This window comes from Tinamus guttatus, unplaced genomic scaffold (genome assembly GCF_059628265.1).
Source record: "Tinamus guttatus ecotype Peru unplaced genomic scaffold, ASM5962826v1 Tinamus_guttatus_pri_ptg000172l, whole genome shotgun sequence".
In the NCBI taxonomy this organism is placed as follows: Eukaryota; Metazoa; Chordata; class Aves; order Tinamiformes; family Tinamidae; genus Tinamus; species Tinamus guttatus.
In genome coordinates, this window is record NW_028288706.1 from 5,251,636 (window position 1) to 5,273,846 (window position 22,211).

Consider the following 22,211-nt stretch of genomic DNA (forward strand, 5'->3'; position numbering starts at 1 on the left):
ATCATGACTCTTGCTGAAAAATGGGGAAAATATTTGAGCCTCTCACCACTTTTCTTGAAGAGCCTTTTTCCTTTTTTCCATTTAATTATTTTTAGTTGCTCTGAGTATTCTCAGTTTATAACATCACTCCGATATAGTTCTCTTCACTTAGACACAATTCTCCTTGTCAGATCCTTTTCTTAATCCTTGTAGGTTCTGTTTACTCTGAATTACCCTCAAGAGATCCGTTAATCTATGGAAGCCTGTATCCTTCAAAGTATTGCTTCTGCTTTTCTGACATACAGGAGACATTTTACAAAATGATGCAGGTCAGTGTATAGATTTGGACAGTATTTACTGTTCTGCATCATCTACCAACTTTGCCCAGCAGTGACATGGTATTTTCCTTCTTGTTGTGACACTTCTCTAAGTGTTCAGTTTTAGGGGTGTCTCTTATGTAGCCTTCAGAATTGCCAGGTGGAACAATCAACAAGCCTCATTTCACTAAGAAATACATCTAGTAAAGTACTTGACAAGCCTATATGCCATAAAATTATGTTTGCTAGTAATGACTATATCCTTTTCTCAATTGAGCAAGCCTTTTTTTTGTCATGAGATTAGTGTCAAAAGTCAGCAAAATTATTGTATTTAGTACTTTTCAATATTAGTGTAATATTAGCATGATACCAATTTTATGGAACCTCTTCAGCTAATTTCAGCCTAATTTCAGCTTTAAAAAAATCAGCATAAGCAAACAGATCAGTCGCAGGCCAATGCTTTCAGAGTACTTGAGTGTGAATAATAGAGGCAAAACCTTTAGGTAGGTTGTTAAATTGTATCTGTTAATACTCTTACTCATATCCTACCTATTAATAGGATTAGAGTAACACATGGGTTTTTTGATGCATAGAATGAGAATTAATCTTATTTTTTTTTCATGAGAAATGGATGAAATAATACCGTCCGTTCCATAGTCCCTTTCCTTAGCAACAGGAAACTGAGATTTCAGTAGTCTGGACTCCTGCGTTCAGGATAAAGAGTTGACGTATCTTATTGTGAGTGACAAAAGCAAAGGAAATGTGGCTAATTTCATTCTCTGTTCTCTGTCTTTGAGGTCCCTCTCTCCTGTGTTGCTCTTCCTTGTATGTGCTCTTTTTCATTCCTTTTATTACTTTCCTTTAACGAGTGTCTCTTCTTGCCTCCTTTTCTTCTACACAGCAGTTCTCCAATTTTCCTTGAGCAGCACTCAGCAGTTAGGAGGGTTGCTAATACAGACGCAGCAGTTTAGGCTGCTGTGGTTGTGGGAGCCTGTATGAAGAAGAGAGATCTTGTGCAGAAGGGTGATGACAACACAAATTGTAGTTAATGGTGGGAAAAGAGTGGTGAGTTGCTAAGTACTAATGTCAGCAAGGCAAAGAGAAGGAGTCCAAAGCACTTAACCATCAGGGATGCAGACAGTAACACCTTGTGCAGGGTCCTGTGCCTGCCAAAGGCAGTGGCAAAAGCTAACAGGAAGAGAGCCTGCAATTATGTGGATCTGATGCTGAATTTTATAAAAATGACCTTGCCAAGCTCAAGGTGGTCTTTAGCAGCAGTTTCTGTGTGTGGTTTACCCTCCTCCAAGCCCATTGTTGTGTGCTTCAGAGTTAGCATCTTTCCAGCAATCATTCTGAGGGGGTTTCGGTCGCATTTCTCTTCTTGAATAAGGTTATTTAATTTAAAAAAAAAAAAAAAAAACTCACTGGAGGGAGCAAGAAACAATTCTGCCTGAAGATTTTCACTGAGTGTCTCACTTTTTCTGCGGTGCATCCATACAGGGCTTTATAAACACTTAAGAAAGTATATTTCTTAGGAATCATGCATGGGAAAGTCAAAAACTCTTACCTTTTTAGATATCCTTCTTCCTTACGCCCCAACCATGAATGTTACACTGATGCTAGTGAAAGGCAATAGGCCCTTTGAAGATACAGGCAGGACAGGGTGTGCAGACAAGACACGTACAGAGTAGGAAGAGGAAATGGACAGTCCAGTAGTTTCTTCCTGGTTGCTCAGCAGTATCCTGTGTGTTCACATGGAGTAAGGAAACATTTAGGAAGGGTATTTTTGTGGAAGGAGGTAATATTGGATTTGCTGCGCTAATATAAAGCTTAAGACTTCCTTGGGGTTGGAAGTTAATTCTTTCCATTTATAAATACTAATTACGCTAATGACAGCTTAAGCTTCCATTATTTTTTTTAACTTGGGTATATTTGAGACACGTAAAAGTTCACCTGTTATACAAGAAATAACTGATCAATACTGCCAAACATAAAATACTTAAAGAATTTTGAGGTTGTCTTAAAATGTTACCTATACAGAGTTCCCGTTTCTATCCATGTGTGTCCTGTAGAGGAGTTATGTCTTTTCTACTAGCTATACAAATAAGCCTGTTTCTTTCTGCTTGTATCGAACATGCCCGGCCCCTTACACTGGAATTTCCCATCATCTGATTTCAACCTACTTTGACAAGAATGACTGCCCTTTCTCTCTAAGGCTTTAGAAACCTAACCAGCTCAGTTCTTTCTCACTCTGTAGCCGTTAGTACTTGAGATTATTTTGCATATTTTAGGATATCTGGGATTTCTGCATAAATGCAAACAGGAGGTTTAAATTAATTTGACACCAGCCCAATAACTGTTTAGACAAAATCCTTGGATCAATTAGTAGACCCCTGCTTAATGCAAGTACCGTCTGTTAATTAACGCAGATTTTTAAGAGATCTAGATGATAGCAAAAAATAAGTCAGGCATCCAGACACTACTGCCAAACAAAGGTTTAATGAAAGTTCTTCTTGCTGAGATAATGAGGCAAAGCTGTCTAAAAACTTCTGTCTTACTGAGTAATTACGCCTTCTGTCAGTCTGCACAATTAGTGTTTACTTGCATCCTCTGCTGTTTCTGTGTGTTTATACTGAAAATCATAAACTTATTTTAAGAAGATTATGGGTATCACAGCTAGAAAGATATGCAAAAGTAGTGAGGAAGAGTAAATTTTAATGTTTATATTTTTATCTGTATTTAATATGTGATATATATGCAAGAAAGTTCTGATAGAAGTGAACATAAAAGCAAAATATTGATTGTCACCTTTCAAATCTAATGTGTAATGAAGATTGTAGTAGAAGCAGGTAGGGTGTAGTTATTAATGAGCATTTCCTGCAGAAACTTTTGGGTTTCTGGTTGTTTATTTTTTGTTTAAGGGTTTTACCCAAGACTTTAAATTATAAAACTTGCTAATGATGAAATTCCAGAGTCAAGATTTCTCAGGCTTAAACTTGGTTTTGTTTTTTTTATGTTGGCATGTACTCTTCAATATTCAAGTAATGGCTTTCTTTAAGTCTAATTGGAGGATGTAAACTGTGGCATGTGGCACTTATGATTGGGAAGTAATATAAAAATAATAACAGAATTTAGTAGTAACAGAGCACAAATATGACAAACAAGATTCTAGAAAGTTTGTGTTAGTGATTTGTTTTCAGTCCTGTGTATGCGTTAAATCCTTATGCGATGTTTTCAGATGAAGACTTCTCTATCAAGGGTGTAGCATCTAGAGCAAGATGGCACAGTGAGCAAGAACATACTCTCCAGGAGTCCTGGAACTCCTTGGTGAAGTTTAATTATTCCCATCGAGGACGAATTTCTAATATGGATTTTCAAGGGGATATCTTTGATGAGTTTCTCCATCAGCAGAAAATCAACCGGCTTGGAGAGTATCAGCTAATGAGAAAAGATGGACTGCAAACACTACCAAAAAGGCAAGAAGAAGAAAACTCTATGGAGGCAGATGATGGAAGTGATTTCAAAATCCCTGTTTTGCCTTACGGGCGGCACTTAGTGATAGACATTCAAACAACATGGGGAGACAGGCATTATGTAGGTCTTAATGGAATTGAAGTTTTCAGTTCTAAAGGAGAGCCTGTTCAGATTTCAAAAATAACAGCGGAACCACCTGATATAAATATTCTACCAGCTTATGGCAAAGATCCCAGAGTAATAACCAACCTAATTGATGGGGTAAATCGGACGCAGGATGATATGCATCTCTGGCTAGCACCATTTACCCCTGGAAAACGTCACTTTATCTTTATTGACTTTGTGAATCCCTGTCAAGTAGCTATGATTAGGATTTGGAATTACAATAAATCTCGCATACACTCTTTCAGAGGTGTGAAAGACATTGTAATGGGGTTAGACGAACAGTGCATCTTTAAAGGAGAAATTGCAAAAGCTTCAGGAACCTTGTCTGGAGGTATGATATCATTCCTCGTTTTCTTTGTGAAAACTTTGGCACAATGTAAGCAAATACCTTTAGTTGTTTGTTATCATTTTCGACTTCAAACCAAGCTGGTGCTTTTTGTAGTATTCAATCTTTTTAATTTCAAAACATAATGTAAAATCCGCTACTGCGTTCTCTAGTTACACTGTGTAATCAAGTAGTATATAGAGCTAATTTTTATTCTTAACGCTGTCTTGGTAACCAGATTGGATTCCTGTAACAAATATACACTCTTTATGTAGTTTTTACGTTTAATCTTGTATGTTGCTTTCAGCTCCAGAACACTTTGGGGATACTATTTTGTTCACTACTGATGATGATATTCTTGAAGCAATATACTGCTATGATGAGACATATGACGGCGAGATGGAAGGCACCTGTTGCCTGAGATATGAAGAAGAGCTAAAGAGACCAACAACTGCTGATGGGGAGGGAGATGAAAGGCCTTTTACACAGGCAGGGTTAAGAACAGAGGATCAAAAGGTAGGATCTCTGTTTTCAGAAATCTCTGTAATGTATTTCCGAAACATCATGAAAGTAAAAGGCACTAATTCCCATGATGGAATAAAGCTGTAAATGATACAACTGTCCATTTTGAAGATTATTTTCCCACAAAATTAATAATTAAGGGAAGATTTTTAAGCTGAAAGGTTTGGTCGATGGTTCTCCAAGTTTAGTGTTCCCTGGTTAATTTAATAAGACTATGTGGAACACTGGACAAAGTATCCTGAATTTTAATTACATACACATGCAGGAATAGAGGGGTTTCTTCTTGATTCGGGTACACTTGAAAGTTTATACGTACTCATCCATCATGAGGACATCTGTTCTGCTGCCTGAAGTATGTTACAGCCTGGGAAATAAAACATGTAAGATCCAAGGATATCAGTGGCTCTACTGTAGAGGTATAAAATGATGTTAAAAGAAAAGTATGATAAGTTTTATATTTCCTAGGCACAAAGTAGATCCATTTGGTGTACTCTGAACCACAAGAAAGTTCACCTCTAATGATGAATGAACCTTTAGAGAATGTATCTAGACTCCTATCTTTTTTTTTTTCTTCTCTTGACTGCTCAGGAAGATTGAACTCCCTTTTGTAGAGGCGCCTAATAATGTTGAAATTGCAGCATTAAACTTCTATTACTTTGTAATCTTTTACTATATATGTAAAATGAGAATTGTTTTCCTCATGTGCAGCATTTTTATATTTGTCTACAATGAACTTAATTGGCTGTTTTATCACCTTCATTTAGTGAAATTAAGTCTTCAGGCAAACCTTTGCAGTTGACCTTTGTCTTTAACTCCCCTAATTACCCTGGTATGATCAGCAAATTTTGTCTTCTAGTTATCCCCTTTCTGGATCATTTCGTTGAATAGTATAGGCCCCAGATACCTCTCAAAACCAACAGTTTATTCCTCTTTATTAAGCAGTTCAGTCAAGTAAGGAGCTTCCTTCTTATCCTATTGCAGGTTAACTTACTAAAGAGCTTTGAGGAAGTCTGTCTTTGAAAATGCTCTGATTTTTGTCCTGCATATTGCATGATTTAGGAATTTTTACTGGATTTTTTGAGATCTAGTGAAGTGCTTCTCCTGACTGCCATGATCTTTCAAATGGAACTGAGCATGGCCTTACAATGACAACCACCAGCTCCGTCAGCAGTGGTGGATGTATTCCAGCAGCGCCCATGGACAGTTCAGTTTGATTAAATATTCCCTAATCTGTTCCTTCTTGACCAAGGGAAAGTAATACTTTTCTCCTTATGTTAGTTTTGATGCTGATGTACAAATAGAAGTGCTTCTTGACCTTGACATCCCTCACCAGATCAAACTTCACATGAGCTTTGGCTATCCTAGCCCTGTCCTTTCATGTTCAGGCTATATGTCTCTGTTCTTTCCAGGTTACCTTTCCCTACTTCTACCTTCTGTATTCATCACATCCGTTGATTTACTTTTTAGGTTCAAGAGCAGGTAATTGTGTCAGACCCACTGCCTGAATTTACATCCAAGGAACCAGGGATATTTACTGGAAAGTGTAAGTTTTTCACTTATTCACAGTTTGCCTTTGTGGAAACCTTTTGACATCTACTTAACCCTGTCATGCCAATAAATATATTTGCTTGTTGTGGAGATGCTTTTCTAAAAGTTCCAAGATTAGCTAAATAATGCTTTTCTATCTGAACAGCTCTTGATGTGAGAGTCAAGTGTGTGTTGGTGTTTACAGCACCTCCACACGTTTTGTACCACAGGTAATTTGTGGATTCACTAAAGGTATTACTCTTGACATTATTAACGGTTTATGTTGATATTAATAAGGCCCTTGGCACAATCTCCTGTAGTTTCCTTGTAGCCAAACTGGTGAGAGATGGATGGAATAAGCAGATAATAAGGGCTTGAGGTTCTGGTGGACCACAAGTTGATTTCAACTGTATAGCATTGCAGTAAAGAAGGCTAATTGTCTCCTGGACTATATGAGCAAGGTCATACCTAACAGGACAAGGAGGAAATCTTCTCTTATTCAATATTCACGAGGCTGCGTTTGGGTCCAGTAAGTATCCAGAAAAACATCTATATACTGGAACAAAGTAAAGGAGGGTCAGCAAGGTGGTTGGGCAGCTAGAGTACCTTATGTGAGATGGGCTTGAGAGCTGGATTCCTTCATCCTGGAGAAAGAAAGAGGAAGGAGGAGATCTTGTTGTGTACCTGGGAGGGAGGAGAGTGTGTAGAGAGGATGGAGCCAGGCTCTTCTGAGGTGCACAGGAACAGGGTAGGAAGCAATAGATGCAACAAGGTGGAAAGCAAGACTTTCCAACTAGGTACAAGGTGAAGCGTTTTTAGCACGAAAGTTGTCAAACAGGCCCAGAGAGGTTTCAATGTCCTTCCTTGAAGATGTTACCCTGTACTGGGCAAACTCCTGAGTGACTTGACTTAATGGAGACTCTCCTGGTGGGGGATTGGGCTACAGAGCTGCAGAGGGTCCATCCACCCTGTATCATTCAGTGATTCTGTAAAGTATTTGGATTGACAATACAAGTACTAAACCTTGCGCGATAGCTGCTTGACCCTGTCTTTTTCTTTAGTGTGTTTAAAAATATACTCTAGTTTTGAATGAGATCTTTCTTGCATGATTGCAGTTTTTATAGTAAATGAGTTGAGACTTAAAAATGGCCTTGGAAATAACACATAATGCCAGTGTAGCCATAGCTTCAAGCTTGTCATCTAAATGAACTATATTTCTTAGTGCCCTTGTAAATGCTAAAGAGATCTTAAAAACTCAGCTGAATTTGTGTGCATCAACAGTGAGTCTTGTCTAAATTGCTACCACTATTTATAGGTAATTGGCCTGTATGGTTTAGTAGTTTTAATGCCACATTTTTTATTTTATTTTTTTTCCAATGTATCCTGACTACTAGTTCTTTTTAGGCTTTTCTAGGCCTGATTATTTCTGCTTTTTTTGCGATGTAGGAAGTAAAAGATAGCTTTCATTTATAGTGATGGATTTTTATCAATGCTGATTGGACTGGAATATTGGTTGTCATAGCTGTAAATGTTAATTGTACTTTTCCCTAAGACATGAAATATCTGGACCTGAAGACACGCTTGAAATCTTTTGTCTGGAGGATTTTTCTATTTATTTTCTGGAGATGGAGGGTAATCATAATTGCTGCTTTTCCCTAGTGTAAGCAATACTGTCTCATTAAAATGCTTCTGTGCGTCCAGTTCTGACATGAAGATCGCAACTTAAATGTATTGCTAAACAACATTTCTTTTCTTGGCTTACCTACAAGTTGATGTTCTCCAAGAGATCTAATCACTTAGGATTTATGGGAGGCTGGATTTAGATGAGGCTGTATAGTGACTTAACTCATAAAAGATCATAATTAAACTTCAGATATAATAGGTCTTCTCTATTTCTGCATAATCCTAAAATCTGTCATGTAACTGTTCAGATGTATTGTTTAATTACTGTTATTGCCCAGACTAACTAATAAGACATTTGATAATATGCTTCATCCAGAGCTGTATAGTGACAAATGAATAGAGTATTGTTAGCCCACTGAAGGTATAACAGAGATTTACAGAAGTTATTGTCATTTTATATGGAGGTAGACATGTGGGCTAGGAGGTACAAAATCCAAAAAAAATCAAGTACAAAATACCAAATTATTTAATCTAAGCAAATATATATGTTTCTAATTATTGGGGCTTGCATGCATGATAGAAAACAGTAATCAGCTGGAAAAGATGTGCACCAGTAGGTCAGAGCCAGGTTGGCTTTTTTTAGAAAAGCAGCAACAAGAAAAAAGCACTTTGCTGTACCAGACTCCTAAAAGTGCAAAGAAAATGAAAAGGCTTGAGGTGTTTTTCCACAAAACTATTTCTGGCTGGAAAATGTGCCCTGTACTGTGTACCAAGAAAACAGACTGAATGCTAGTTTTCTTTTTTCTTTTTTTTTCTTTAATAATAATTTTTTAAAAGGGATACTAGGGAAAGAGGGGAAAACTTAATACCAGGTGTTTTCATGCCTAAATAAGTGGAATTAATTTCCTTTCTTGTGCTGGAGTTGGGGATTGTTCTTGTCACTGAAAAACTCTCCTTCCTTTCTCAGCTTGTAGCTTTTCCTTAAAGCACTATTCCAGGGAATTGGCAACCATCTCCCTTTAAAGCTGGTGTGTGATGGCTGGAGCTCGCCCCACTTTGCTCTTGCAAGCTTTGCAGATGAGGAAGGGAATATCCTGCAGTGTCAGTAGCAACTTCAGTGAGCAGGGGATATCGTAGCTCCCCGCAGAAAGCAGGAGATGCAAACTAAGCAGTCATGCCACGAATGTTGCAGCATAAGGCATGATTAAACCATTTAATAATCTCCTAAAATGATACATATAGTGAAGGAGAGGACAGAATCAGCTTGATGTGTAAGGATAGTTTAGAGTTGTACTTCCATGCAGGCCTTGACAAAAGGAGAGCAACTGGAAGCGAGGTATGAGGGAAGAGGAATGTAAGTGTTGGGTGACTCATAGAAAAGTGGCCAAGGCTGCAAGAGCCTCAAGTATGAAAGAAGAGGCAAGGGGGCAAGAATTCACTAATGATGAAGTATTGTGTTTTTTTTTTTTTTTTGTGCTATATAACTATGAAAATGTGTTCTGCTTCACACTTACTCAGGCTTCAAGTCTTGATGCCTTACTTTATGCTGTTAAGTATTTATGTATATTCTTTTATGTAGGCCTACAGCTGAATTTTACCATGACCTGGGGAGACTCTCATTACCTTGGACTGACTGGACTTGAAGTGATAGGAAGGGATGGCCAAGCATTAAAAATAACTACAGAACAGATTTCTGCATCACCCCAAGACTTAAATGATCTTCCAGAGTATGTAGGAGATTCCAGAACATTAGAAAAGTAAGTAAGGCTTGAAATGTCTAAACATTTTCTGCAATGTTTTGCCTTATGCCAGCTCTGCCAGTGACAGTCTGCTGGATTCTTATCAATCAACAGTTTCAGGAGTTTAGCAGTTTTTAGGTTTTATATTTTGCTTCAAAGATTATAGTGATTAGATTATATAAGCTTTATATTACGCTTAACACGTGTTAATGCAAAAATTATTTCTGTACCAACATTGCTTGCTCTTAGGTTTCACAAGTTACCCAGGCGCTGCTTATTGTAGAAACATAAAGAAGATTTTTCCAAAACAGGATGGCAGAATTAGAAGATGTTAACATGCCTGCTTAGTATCTCTGCTCAGGACTTTCCAAGCAGAAATGTCTCCTTTATAGCATCTATCTATGCATATGCAGTGAAACTTAGTCAGGATTTTTGAGGGAGGGGGGAAATCAAGGAAAAATTTCTAGTTAGAAAAAGTCAACAACTTATTAGGTATTTAGTGTTGTTACTTTTGGCAATCTTGCAGCTTCTCCCTTTTAACCTATTTTTATTGAAGCTTTCTTTCATTACCATGTATGTTTCCTCAAATTACCTTGTAGTTACTAAATGGTAACAATATAGAAATAATAAGATTTAACTCTGGGGAGGACTTGGCATTATTGTTATTGAAGCTGCATCCTGTTTTTTTAATTGTAAGAGTAATTTCAATTCTAATTCTGCCTTCTAGCATGTTTATGGTCTCCTGATAGGTTTATGATAGACCCTCTCTTTTCAGTCCTTGTTGAGTCTTTCTTAAAATACTGTATTTACCCGCACAGACACTAACTCTGTTCGTTATTACTATTCCTGCTAATTTGACTAATATGGATGTTGAGCGTGCTTGTCTGTGATTTTCCAGCTCCTCTGAAGAACTCTGACTAAAATTATCATCACTTGCCACCTTTCCCATCCCCTGTTATGAAATCAGTTTTAAGGTTTGCTTTTATGTATGCATTTAGCCTTCCAGAGTTTATGATCCTTTTTATTCTCTTTGTTTCTTCATAACTTCTGCTGAAGGGTGACTTCCAATAACTTTATTCATCCTGTCACTAAGTTTGGCTGGGTTCTTTTTTTTGAAGTCCTCTCTTTTTCTAAAGTCTTTCTTAGTACGTGGAATACATTTGTTCTGTGCTTGCAATATGATGCACCATAATATTCTATATTCCGAGTGTGGCATTCTTGTTTCTGTGTGCACAAGCCAGTGCACAAAGGAAATTGCAATGAGGTCTTATTCTTTTTTTACCCTCTATTTGTGGGTCCATAGTTTGTGGTGGGAGATACTAGGCTAAAACGAAGAAATAATTAAATTTATCTAGTAAGCCTGAAATGTATGTTCTTACAAGTAGGTGTTTTTCTACTAGTTGTTTTTGTTTTGTTTAAAGGGTTATGCTCAACTGTGCACACACAAAAGGGTGTGAACAAACCCTGCTTCTTCCCTGAGCTCTCCTCAGCTGCCATCCACCTCCTTGCTGGAATCAATAGAGTGGTGTTAGTGCAGTAATACGCTGCAGAGTGGCAGGCGCAGAGCTTAGGCATGGAATTATATTGATAAATTGTATGGCTGCTTTACCTTCAGCTGTCATGCAAATGTGGCAGGGCTTTCCTCTGCCTGCTCTCATGCATATAAGCACAACTTGAGAATTTTATTTTTTTAGCTTAAATATATCCAACTCGAGGAAATGTTGTGTCTTTCCTCTCCCTTATCTTTAATTAGATGATTGCATATTATTTTTGATGTTTACTGCGCTTTTTAATTGAGTGCACAGAGACATAATAAAGCTGTGTTTCTACAAGTGGAAATTAGAAAAATTTTAGCACCTCGTAAAGCACCTATTTTTCATGAGGAAAAACAACCTTTTCCTTTTTGCCACTAATGGATTTTTCTCTTTGCAGGTTAATAGATGGGACTAATATCACAGCTGAGGATGACCATATGTGGCTTATTCCCTTCTCTTTTGGAGAAGATCATCTGTTCACAATCCATTTTGATAAAATTGAAAGTATTGCTGGGCTTCGCTTTTGGAACTATAATAAATCTCCAGAGGATACCTATAGAGGGGTAAGTAAAAGAAAAGGAGCCAGCAAAAATATACAGCAGTGCATTGGGAAATTGGTACTGTGATAAATGAATATAGCTATCTTAATGGAACCCCATAAATCTTTCTAGATTGTCTGCCTCTAAGTTTTGTGGCAGGTGTAATGCATTTCTGTCTCCACAAACAGCAAATATAGGGAAAAAATGGCCAGGGATAGTTTAAAGAAATTTTCACAGCTGATTTTTCCAAGCCACACATACAATACCACATGCTATTCTCAAGATATATGATGCCAAAATGGTATCCTTTCAGTATCTAGGATTTAGGCCTGCAGTATGGATTCTTTATTTCCTGCAGCACAGGGCATGATAGAACATGGGATGCATCTGAAGAGATTTTCTGTGGGAGAAGAGTTACAGAAAGCAATATTTATGTCAACTTTTTTGTGACTTGAGAGCTTCTCAATATTTCTGGGCATCTTGCTTTTCTTATGTTTGTCACTTTTCAAAATTATAGTGAGTATTACCTTTCAAGATAGCCTCAAGTATGTTGGGTCATTGTTTCATGTAGATGTTCAGCCTCAATTAGCCCAAATAAATCTTACAATTCTATTGTGCAAGGAGAAATGATGTCTTTAATTTGCTATATAGGACACTGACTATAAATGTGAAACTGCTTAGTTAACTGTAAGATGTTGAATAGAGATTTGGTGCACATTTATAAAACAAGGAATAAAAGGGAATTTCTCTAAACTTGCATTATGAAATCTAAGGTTCTCTGCATATGGCCACATCATACATTTTTTTAAACTTGGTTTCCATTTTTAAATACAGTCTAGCATTCAGTTTATAGTATGCTGAACTTATGTACTCGTTAGCCAGTTCAACCAAAAATAGCTACTGCTGACAATGTCATACTTGGCTGATATAAGTATCAACCTTGTTTGATTGTATTGAGCCCAGTCAATCAATACTGCCCCTTCAAGAAGAAGGAAGAGTCTAGAACACTAATACTTGTTTGGAAAAGTTGACATCAAATTGGCTAAAATTGTTTGGCAAACTAACGTATGTCCTCCCTTTTTTTCTTGCTGCTTGTGTCAAATTTCATACGTTGGGTGTGTGTATATATACGTGAGATGTACATATATGTATATTGTTGAATTTTTGGAATAAATGGCCAAATGACACCTGTTGGAGGGCATGTGCTACGCCCAGCTAGTGCTGCAAGTCTCACCATCACCTCTTTCCCTGTTTTAGTTATCAGAAGATACACATGGAGTTGTAAGAAGAATGATAAAGTAGTTGTTCACTGCACAGAAATCTTATAAACCTGTATACAAAGGGAAAGATTTGGAAACACAACCTAGGTATTCTTGACTTGCGAATTGAGTCAGTAATTAAGAAGAAAAATGTTAATAAATATGAAGCTAGCGACAGACAAGCCAAAAAGAATCCACAGAACTTGTGAAAAAAATCTCTATGATCAAAGCTGGAGGCTTGGCTCTTTCATATGATTGGGCAGGATAATGGCAGAGGTTGTAGAACTGCTTCTCTGTGCACGTTTGCCTCCATGATTACCTTTACATGGACACTGATGGGAAGTATTCCCTCTCCAAACTTGAGCCCTGGCATCTTGTAATAGCATCATGCTGTGTGGCAGAGTGACAGTATGTTGTGATTAAGCTGCAATTGATATATCAACTCCCAGATTTTGAGGTGGTGTGCTTCTGTGTATAGGTTGGGTTTTCATTCATTAGTCTGAATGAAATATATTTTCAGCAAAGCAAGGGACAAGATTTCTGCTGAGTCACAATAAAGATACTTGAGACTGTAGACCCTAGGGTGTTAAGAAGCCTTTTTTCTTGAAGTACATTGTTGCTTCTAAGCTGCAGTCCCCGGATGTAATAGTATCCTGATTTGCTAGGCAGCTGCAGGTTGGTGAACTCTATTTATAGGTATGGTGTGTGAGGGTGATGGCAATGAACTGCCAAAATGAAGGCTCGTGTGCTATTTCCAGCTGTATGAAAAATTACCTTTTGAAAGCTTTGTTATGCGCCGAGTAAAATGCTGTGTTTGATGGTTGAGCGCCTTCTCACTGATGAAAATTACTCTAGAAATGAGGGCTGTAAGGCAGACATAAATGTAAGCAGCTGTGGTAAAATAGGCAAGATTTCATCTTTAAGTCTCTAGACCTCCCATTTAATAACTGCTACCTAAACTAAAGCACATTTCAGTGAATTTGCATTTCCTCTCCCAACTTGGCAGCCTAGTTCAATGGAAACCAGTGTGCAGAGCAGTTTATAGTGCAAAAACATTCCCTCCTTTTGCTTCCAAGCTTTAATAAAAGGTGAAACAAGAAATAGTTATTTTTTTACCTCCTTGATACTCTTACAAACATTCTGTCAATCTTCATGCTCTCGTGGAACTGGAATGGTCAGCCCTCCCAGTGAAGTACCTGCTTTTTTCAAACCAACAGTTGTCTATGTTTTAGAAAAAAATCTTTAAAAGATTTGATTTTTTTAGGATATTTCTTCTGTAACTTTCTGAAATTATAATTAGAAAAGTAGGTTTGTAAATGGCAAAAATATGAAAACTGTTGTGACAAGTAATCGACAATATATGGGCTTTACAGAAAACCGTGAAGTCTTTAAGTTCTTAGCCTGACATCTGAAATGGAAAATTTCTCAACTATACATTACTTGCATTTTATTAATAGAAATCCTAACAATTGATGGAAATAAAATGTTTGCATGCAAAACTAAATTAACCTCAAATTATCATATATACATACCAATGTAAAATCAAAAGATGGGAAAAACTGACTCACTTTACTTTTAGACTAGTTAAGTCTTTTGTGAACTAAGTGAATTCTGATTCACTCCATTAATCAGCAAGTTTTGAATCATAATAACATCTTGTTTTATTTTACAGGTGATGTTCTTCCGTTATCTAATAGTTACTGAAGGACTCAGTGCAGTACATGCCCCTTCTGATCAGCTGAGTCAGATTTAACAGATATCAGGGCAAGATGCAATGATAATTGTTGCTGTTGTTGTGACAGGGATCATGCATGTAATATCAGGTGGTGCTAATGGAAGGGGATGGAGGGGTTGACAAGGCTCCATCTTCTGAACAAGGGTGCCTGAATTATTTAGTTTAATTTTTAGGCACATATGCACCTGTGGTATGGTCAGAGCTCAACCTTTTTGTTTGGAGTGGGTACCTCCCCTTTATTCATATGCCCTTATGTTACCCACCAGTGCTGCTTGGTAGATGGGACTGCATGACCTGGAAAAGACCAAGTGTCTCCTGCCACAAATACAAATGGAACTGATTGACAGCAGGCTTTCTAGAAAGGCAATGCAGGCACAGAGAGTCTCTTACAGAAGAACTGAACAGGTTATGTGATTGCTTAAAGTGCTGAGCAATGTAACCCAATCGAGCAGTGCATTCAGGTGCAGGATAAAGTACCTCTAACCAGCTCCTCAAATACGCTCTGGAGATGCCTGCAGAATTTGAAGCTGGATCCCCCTGTTCTGTTGATGCATGTGCTGCTGCAGGCTCAGTTTGTTGGGGGCTAGTAAAGATCCCGTAACTGAAGAAGCTCTCCAAATCCTCCCCATTCCCTCCCCAATTCCAGCCTCTCCTTCCTCAGTAATCATAGCAGCTGTTGGTCAGTGCTGGCTAGGATGCTCTGAATTGGTGGTGTGGACTGCAGCCAGCATCTCTTGCCTTATGTTTCTTGAATGCTGGTGTGTGGTAGAGCAAAGAAACAAATGCAACAAAATTACTGAAACAACTCTTTCAACTTATGAAATTAATGTGATTGCATTAAATCTATTTTATTTTGCTGCATGTTCTTCTTTTTAATTAGGCTAAGGTAGTCCATGTTTCGCTGGATGGTCACAGCATCTCCCCACCGGAGGGATTTCTTATCCGTAAGGGACCAGGCAACTGCCACTTTGATTTTGCCCAAGAAATTCTCTTTGTTGACTACCTGCAGCCCCAGCTGATTATGAGAGCGCATAGGAGGTAAAGAAGGATGTTTTACTATCAAAACAACCCAATTTTTCTTAACTGTTTAGTATTCTTTTTCTATTTTCCCTTGAAGCAAATCTATATGAAGCACCTGGGTGAAAGTATGAAGTACTTGGAGCAAAATATTTTGCTGCATTTTTAAATTGCATGCTGTTTCCATGGTTTCCTAAGATCAGAGTTTCAGGACTCTGCTCCATAATCTCAGAGCTATTGTGGATTGGTTTAAGTTCTTTGTTTCCTTTGCTCTTTTCTGAATGAGCCAAGAATGTACTAAGGAACTGTTTTTTGTGTTCCTTACTTTTGCAGCACTGGTTCAAAGAGAACAGAACGAGCTAGTATGGACTATGAAGCACCATTAATGCCATGTGGTTGTATCCTTCTCTGTTATTTTCGACCTTTTTTATGGTGTATAATAACTTGGAATTAGGTACTGCATGAATACTGACCCTTTTGAATACAACAGTTTCTGGTGTTTTAAGAAAGTGAACAAGATATCAAGAATATGAGAATGGCATCATTAAATACATATTAATAAATGTAATATATAAATATGAATGTATGACATGCACAGTATCTAGCAGCCGAGTAATTAATGCAAATGGAGAAATACAAGAATACAAAAAAACCATGTTTTGACACTCGGAATACCTTGCTAGTGCAGCTAGAGTACCAGCCGTATGCTGCTCAGAGGATGTCCAAGGCAGAAGTGGGCTTTGTGTTTTTGCATACCTTTGAACATTCTGCTTTGCCCTCCTTTGAAATTTGTCTCATTTAATATGTTTAAGGTTGGGTGGAGCGGAACCATGTAATATCTTTGCTATTTTGCTGGTGGCTTTTTAAACTTATGTTTTCTTAAATAATCACAACCTTTTTTGATCACACTTACTGCTATGCCATCCGTCTATTTGACAGCCCTTTTAAATCCATTAGTTTGATGGAGACAATGAGGTCTCAGCAATACTAGGTTTCTGCCAGTTTCATGAAAATCAGTGGCTGGGCAGAGGAGGTATAAATGAATTCTCCCATTAGAGAAAGGTCTACAGCACAAATTGCATTAGTGTTTCCTGCCATTCAGTTTAGGCATATTAAATGTCATTTATCATCTAGATAACTCAAAAGCAGGCAAATGCACATTCAGGAAACATAGGAAGGCAGGGTAGGGGCAATGGTGTTGGTAAGTGGAACGTATAAAGAGGTAGGATACAAAACTATAGAATTAATTTATTCTTCATTTTACAGAACAACATGTGTATGTTCATATCTAGCTGTATCAACTGCAAGGGTTGTGCATGTGTATGTTTTCAGTGATAGAAATGGAAGACTTCTTAAGATTTATTTAATGAAGTTTAAGATACAGTAAGGTCATAAGAGTAAGATTTTATTTTTTCCAAGCACATCATAATTAGATAATGGAGCTTTTTGGCACAAGATGTCTCTTCAAGCAAGGAAGGATTTGGACTGATCGAGCATTAAGAACATACAGAATTGTAATACTAAATACTGTGGGTATTAGAAGGAAAATTCCCCCTTTCAGGGATTAAGTTGCTTTGTTTTAGGTGTTAAAATATATTCCTGATAAATACATATTTTACTATATCTTCTACTTCAAATGTTTCCTTTGTATGTTTTTAAGAAAACATTAGGTAGTGGCTACTGCTGGATTGGATTGGATTTTTTGTCCTTTTTTTTTTCCCCTTTCTAGTTCAGTCAGGTGTTTTTTGGATTTGAATAAGAAATACTGGATGAAATTCAGTGCCTGCCAAGACCTTACTAATCTGTCAGACTGTATCTGCAGCCATAAAGAAAATGGGCAAGCAGCCGTTCTCTAGCCTTGAGGCCAAAACGCATGGCAAAGCTTGGATCTGCTCAGCTCAACTCCTTTATTCTGCAAAAGGGAATGACCCCATTCAAACTCCTCTGGCCTTGTTAAGCTGTGAATCTGTTACGAATATACGTAGCCTACCTACGTGTTCAGCTAACTAGTGTCAGAATCCTCTCTTAAACTGCAAATGAGAATGTCTGTGCAGTGCATTTCTGAATAATAAATCTGTGACACAGTTACTTGCCTGTTATCCGCAACAAAAGAATGTCTCACTGATTTGAGGAAATGAAATTGAAGATGGTTTATTTGGTAAATTCTTTTTTTTTCTCTCCCAAGTATATACTTAGATTGTAAAGTCACTAAGAAAGGAACTACATATCGAGGTGGGGTTATTAAAATAATGCAACAAGATTCTACCCATTAATCCAGAGTTTAGAAATATGTATGTTATGATAGTATGGGAGTTTACAGGCAGCTAAACCTACTAATCAGCGTTTACATTAAGTGGGCTGCATAGCAATTTTAGAAACTGCAAATTAAATATTCTGTTAGGACAAAATATCAGAATCAGAATTTTCCTTAATAGCTGTTTGTTCTTAGTTGTTTTCCAGTTTCAGCTTCTGACAAGTTGGGGTGATCCATACTACATTGGCCTGAATGGACTAGAGTTGTTCAATGAACATGGAGACCAAATCTTGCTAACTGAAAACAGTATCCTTCTACAGAGCAAGCACCTTGATACCTTTCAGATACAGTTTGCTCTCTTGCAGTCTGTCATGATGTTGGTTTATGATGGAGAATCTGCTATAAGAAGCCAGCTGTAAGACTAAGACATCTCTTAGTTGTTTGAATCGGGAAAAACTTCTGTGTTTCCATCACCTCTTCTTAAATTCTTACCCAGGCATTACATGATGTCTTAGAGTTGATTGTTAAGCAGTGCTAATAATAATCGTTGCATGTGCTTTCTTTTATTCCAGAGAGGAAAGTGTATATAGCAAGGTATTTTTATTTTGGAATGTATATGTGCTCATCTGTATTCCTATCTGTCTTATGCCAGGCAAAAAGAAAAATTTCATCTTATATTTAGAGCAGTTGATGATGGATCTGTGGGTCTTGACTCCCTGTGGGAGTCTCAGAGTCACCTGAGAAAACACTATTTCCAACAGAAATAATATTTTTTCTCTCCTGTGGAATCTTTCATTGTACCACAGGCAACATTCTTCGTGACTCTTGTTCTGTAGGTTTAGGCTGCTCTAGGCAGCGGGCCCAAGTCAGGAAGACAAGGGCTGAGACTTTGAATTTGATTTGAGGTTCCCAGGGAAACCAAGAGAGGGAATGAAGGACATGTCTGAAAGACTCCTGGTAATCAGGGTTGCTGAAGAGTTATACTTGTGCTCTGTACCAGCTGCAGTGTCTGTAAGAGCTCAAGGCTTCATATCCTAGTATATAATTAGGTAGCTTGATCACTATCCTGGAAGAAAGGATAAAAAGGGTTGATGCTGCCTGAATTGTGCATCTCTAAGATATCCATTGCCTAATATATAGAAGTTGCAATGAAAAAGGTAAAGACTCTTTTTCAGTGCAGTATCTTTATTTATATGTTCCTTGATGTGTGATGAACTTCAAAAAAAAATAGTGCTGTGGTGGGGAAGAAGTGTTTCAAAATTGAAAAGTGGCAATAGATTGTCTTTAGGAGCAGGCAATCTTTAAATGGTACATTTTTACAGTATAATGCAACTGCTAAGTACAGCTACCTCAGCTAGTTCTGAATGATCTTGTTCCTGTATCTACAGTACCAGTGCGTGGCTATATTAGGGTCCCAGAAAGAGCACAGCTGTACTAATGCAGTGCTAAATATGATGAGTCAGCTGTTGAGTGTGGAGCAAGCTTTTTTAAATAGTTGAGACTCCTCTGCATTCTGTGTTAAACTCCTCAGAAATATGAACTGCCTCAGGCCTTTTAGAAAGCAGGACAAGGAGAAATTAATGCCCCCCACCCCCCCAGCTGGATTGCTAGGCATTTATAATTCTGAAGATATTGCTGTCCATCTGCATTCTCCTGTCTTTAACAAAGATGTGTCTCATCAGGAGAAATTCTAGTTGTCTGGAAAGTTGGTTCAGTAGGAAGTTTATTCTTTTCCTCTCAAAGAACTAGATAGATAGGTTTTATTTTATATATATATATATGCATATATATGCATATATATGCATATATATGTGTGTTTATACATACATATGTATCACACATCTCAAGGAACTCAGCAAAACCTAGTCACTCATGCCTGTTTCCTAAAGGGATATTCTCCTTGAAGGTACATTTTGTAAGAGGAGTTTTTGCTACCTCATGCTAAAAATCTGCCTTTGTCACCAAAATAGTGTAGGAAGTTCTCATTCTTGATAAAGGAACTTTATTGATAAGTCATAACTATTGAAATGAATCTATTTAATTTCTTAGCATTTTAGAAAGAATATTGAGTGCCAGAATCTGTAAGGATTGTCCTGCTTATAGAAAGGGATTTGGTAGTCAAATTCCTTGACTGCCAAAGTAGAGTGTTTTAGAGAAGTTTACAATCTCCACTACTGTAATGGAGATTGTATCTAGTTCATGGAATCCAGGAGAGCAAACATGAACTTTTAAATGTCTTATTTCCAAAATGTTCTTTGCAGTTATTTATGCTTAAAGTTTTGTTTCAGATATTGCTGCTTTCCCAGATAGTGTCAACATTTTAGAGGATGTGTCTGGAGACATCCGTACTCCAGATAAACTCATTGATGGAGTAAATGACACGACTGATGGCAGACATATGTGGCTTGCACCAGTTCTTCCTGGTGTGGTATGCATGTCTACCTACATTTTCCTTTTTCATTTAATTTTAGTGATGTGCATGGAGGTAGCTAGAAATATAAAAGTAATTCAAATAGTATTAGATGCTGCAATACAGTGGATATAGGTAAAGCTTTTATGCATGCTTGAGGCTACTGACCACATGTCTTTCTAAGGGAAGTAAACAGTAATAGCCTTTGTAATGCTTAAGGCTCTTAGTGTCTAAATTTTACGTTTTAAATGCCGGTAAACTACTTGATAGGGTTCTCAGGTGTTCACTATAATGACATGAATGATTGACTTGATGACCATTTTGGCTTGTACATTTGCTGTGTGCTAATCTCTATAAAATACGAGTTTGCAGAGGCTACCTCATTTTGGCAAAAGGGAAATATCAGTAATTGGAGTTCTAGCTTAGACACATACTGTTTTGTAGAAGGTTACATTGTTTCTAAAACCAGGAGAAGAACACAAAGTGTTAGTATTAAAAGGACAGATGGATAACAACAGAATTCCATTTGCTAGTTTGAAAAGCTGAAAGAGTTTAAAGAAAATTTTATGTAGTAGCCTGCCTTTTTCTTTCCAATTCTCAACGTTTTTGTCTTTTGCAGAAGTATGGTGGTTTTAAGTTTAGAATTTCTTTGTTACCCTGTTTCTGTTTGTCTTTTTATGTATTTATCTGAATATATTTTCATCAGTACTTCCTGTGAGACTAAAAACAATTGCTACTGAGACCCAAACTCACATCATCTTCTGGAGGATTACAGATATAAACAGTTTTATTGATCCCAAGCAGTTCTTTCTCCAGTGGAGAAAATACAGCGTGATTTAGTACAAATACAGTGCTGTCTCTGAAGAATCAAAGGATTAAATCACAGAATTAACAGTAACATCTGAGATGAGTTTCCTATATCCTAATCAATAATTTTCCTGAAAGTAAAGTGAACAGTATTTCAAGCCATAATTGTTTGGAAGTATCATGAGAATTGTCTCTTCATAGCTGTTTGTGCACCCCAGACCAAAGTTGCAGAAGGGCTCGTAAGGGTTTTAAAATGCAGGGGATATAGAAAGATGGATTCCATGTGTATATGTGTCCATATATTTGTATGAATATATACACACACCAGTTTGTCTCATCCTGATGTACGTATTATCTATCTGGTTAATGAAATGTTCATTAAATGCATTTCTTTACCCAACTGACGAGGAGTGCAGGATGAGGAGCTCAGATATCTAACTTTGATGAACTAGACGTACTTTCAAGAGGGCAGGGCTGGGTTATGAACAACATAAGAGAACTATCAACAGAGGTGATAACTTAACAGACGGTAAGGATAGTAAAGTTTTATCTGCCCTTTAGCTGCATCTGTTTAAATACAGGCCAGTTTTGGTGGACCCTAGGTTAGAATTTCATTTTGGGGGATTTGTGCTCTTAGATGCAAATTAATTTTTGTCTCTTACAGGTGAATAGAGTATATGTTATTTTTGATGTGCCTACTACTGTGTCAATGATCAAGTTGTGGAATTACGCTAAAACACCTCAGAGAGGTGTGAAGGAATTTGGTGTAAGTTTAATTTTTTGAATGTGCCATTGACTGCACATGCTATGAGTTCAGTATTTGTTTTCACAGATTACTAAAGTGTGGTTCTGTATAATCTCTAAATGATGGGATTCATCTCACTCAACTCTGCATTTTAATACTAAAATGACTACTCTGCGCTGGTCTTCTGTGCTGTCTTTCATGTTCAAGTAGAGAACAGTTTATCTTATCTGTCTCAAATA

The 22,211-nt window shown here is 37.4% G+C and overlaps 1 protein-coding gene across 1 annotated transcript in view; it reads left to right on the forward strand.

Moving 5' to 3' along the window:
* KATNIP (katanin interacting protein) overlaps positions 1-22,211 on the forward strand; it is a 58,654-nt gene that overhangs the window by 31,366 nt on the left and 5,077 nt on the right. The window contains exons 15-24 of the mRNA XM_010223300.2: positions 3,535-4,266; positions 4,568-4,776; positions 6,250-6,325; positions 9,512-9,689; positions 11,604-11,769; positions 15,620-15,777; positions 16,090-16,154; positions 18,206-18,316; positions 20,299-20,438; positions 21,892-21,993. Coding sequence (XP_010221602.2) covers positions 3,535-4,266; positions 4,568-4,776; positions 6,250-6,325; positions 9,512-9,689; positions 11,604-11,769; positions 15,620-15,777; positions 16,090-16,154; positions 18,206-18,316; positions 20,299-20,438; positions 21,892-21,993 — 1,937 coding nt within the window. The remainder of the gene's footprint in view (positions 1-3,534; positions 4,267-4,567; positions 4,777-6,249; positions 6,326-9,511; positions 9,690-11,603; positions 11,770-15,619; positions 15,778-16,089; positions 16,155-18,205; positions 18,317-20,298; positions 20,439-21,891; positions 21,994-22,211) is intronic.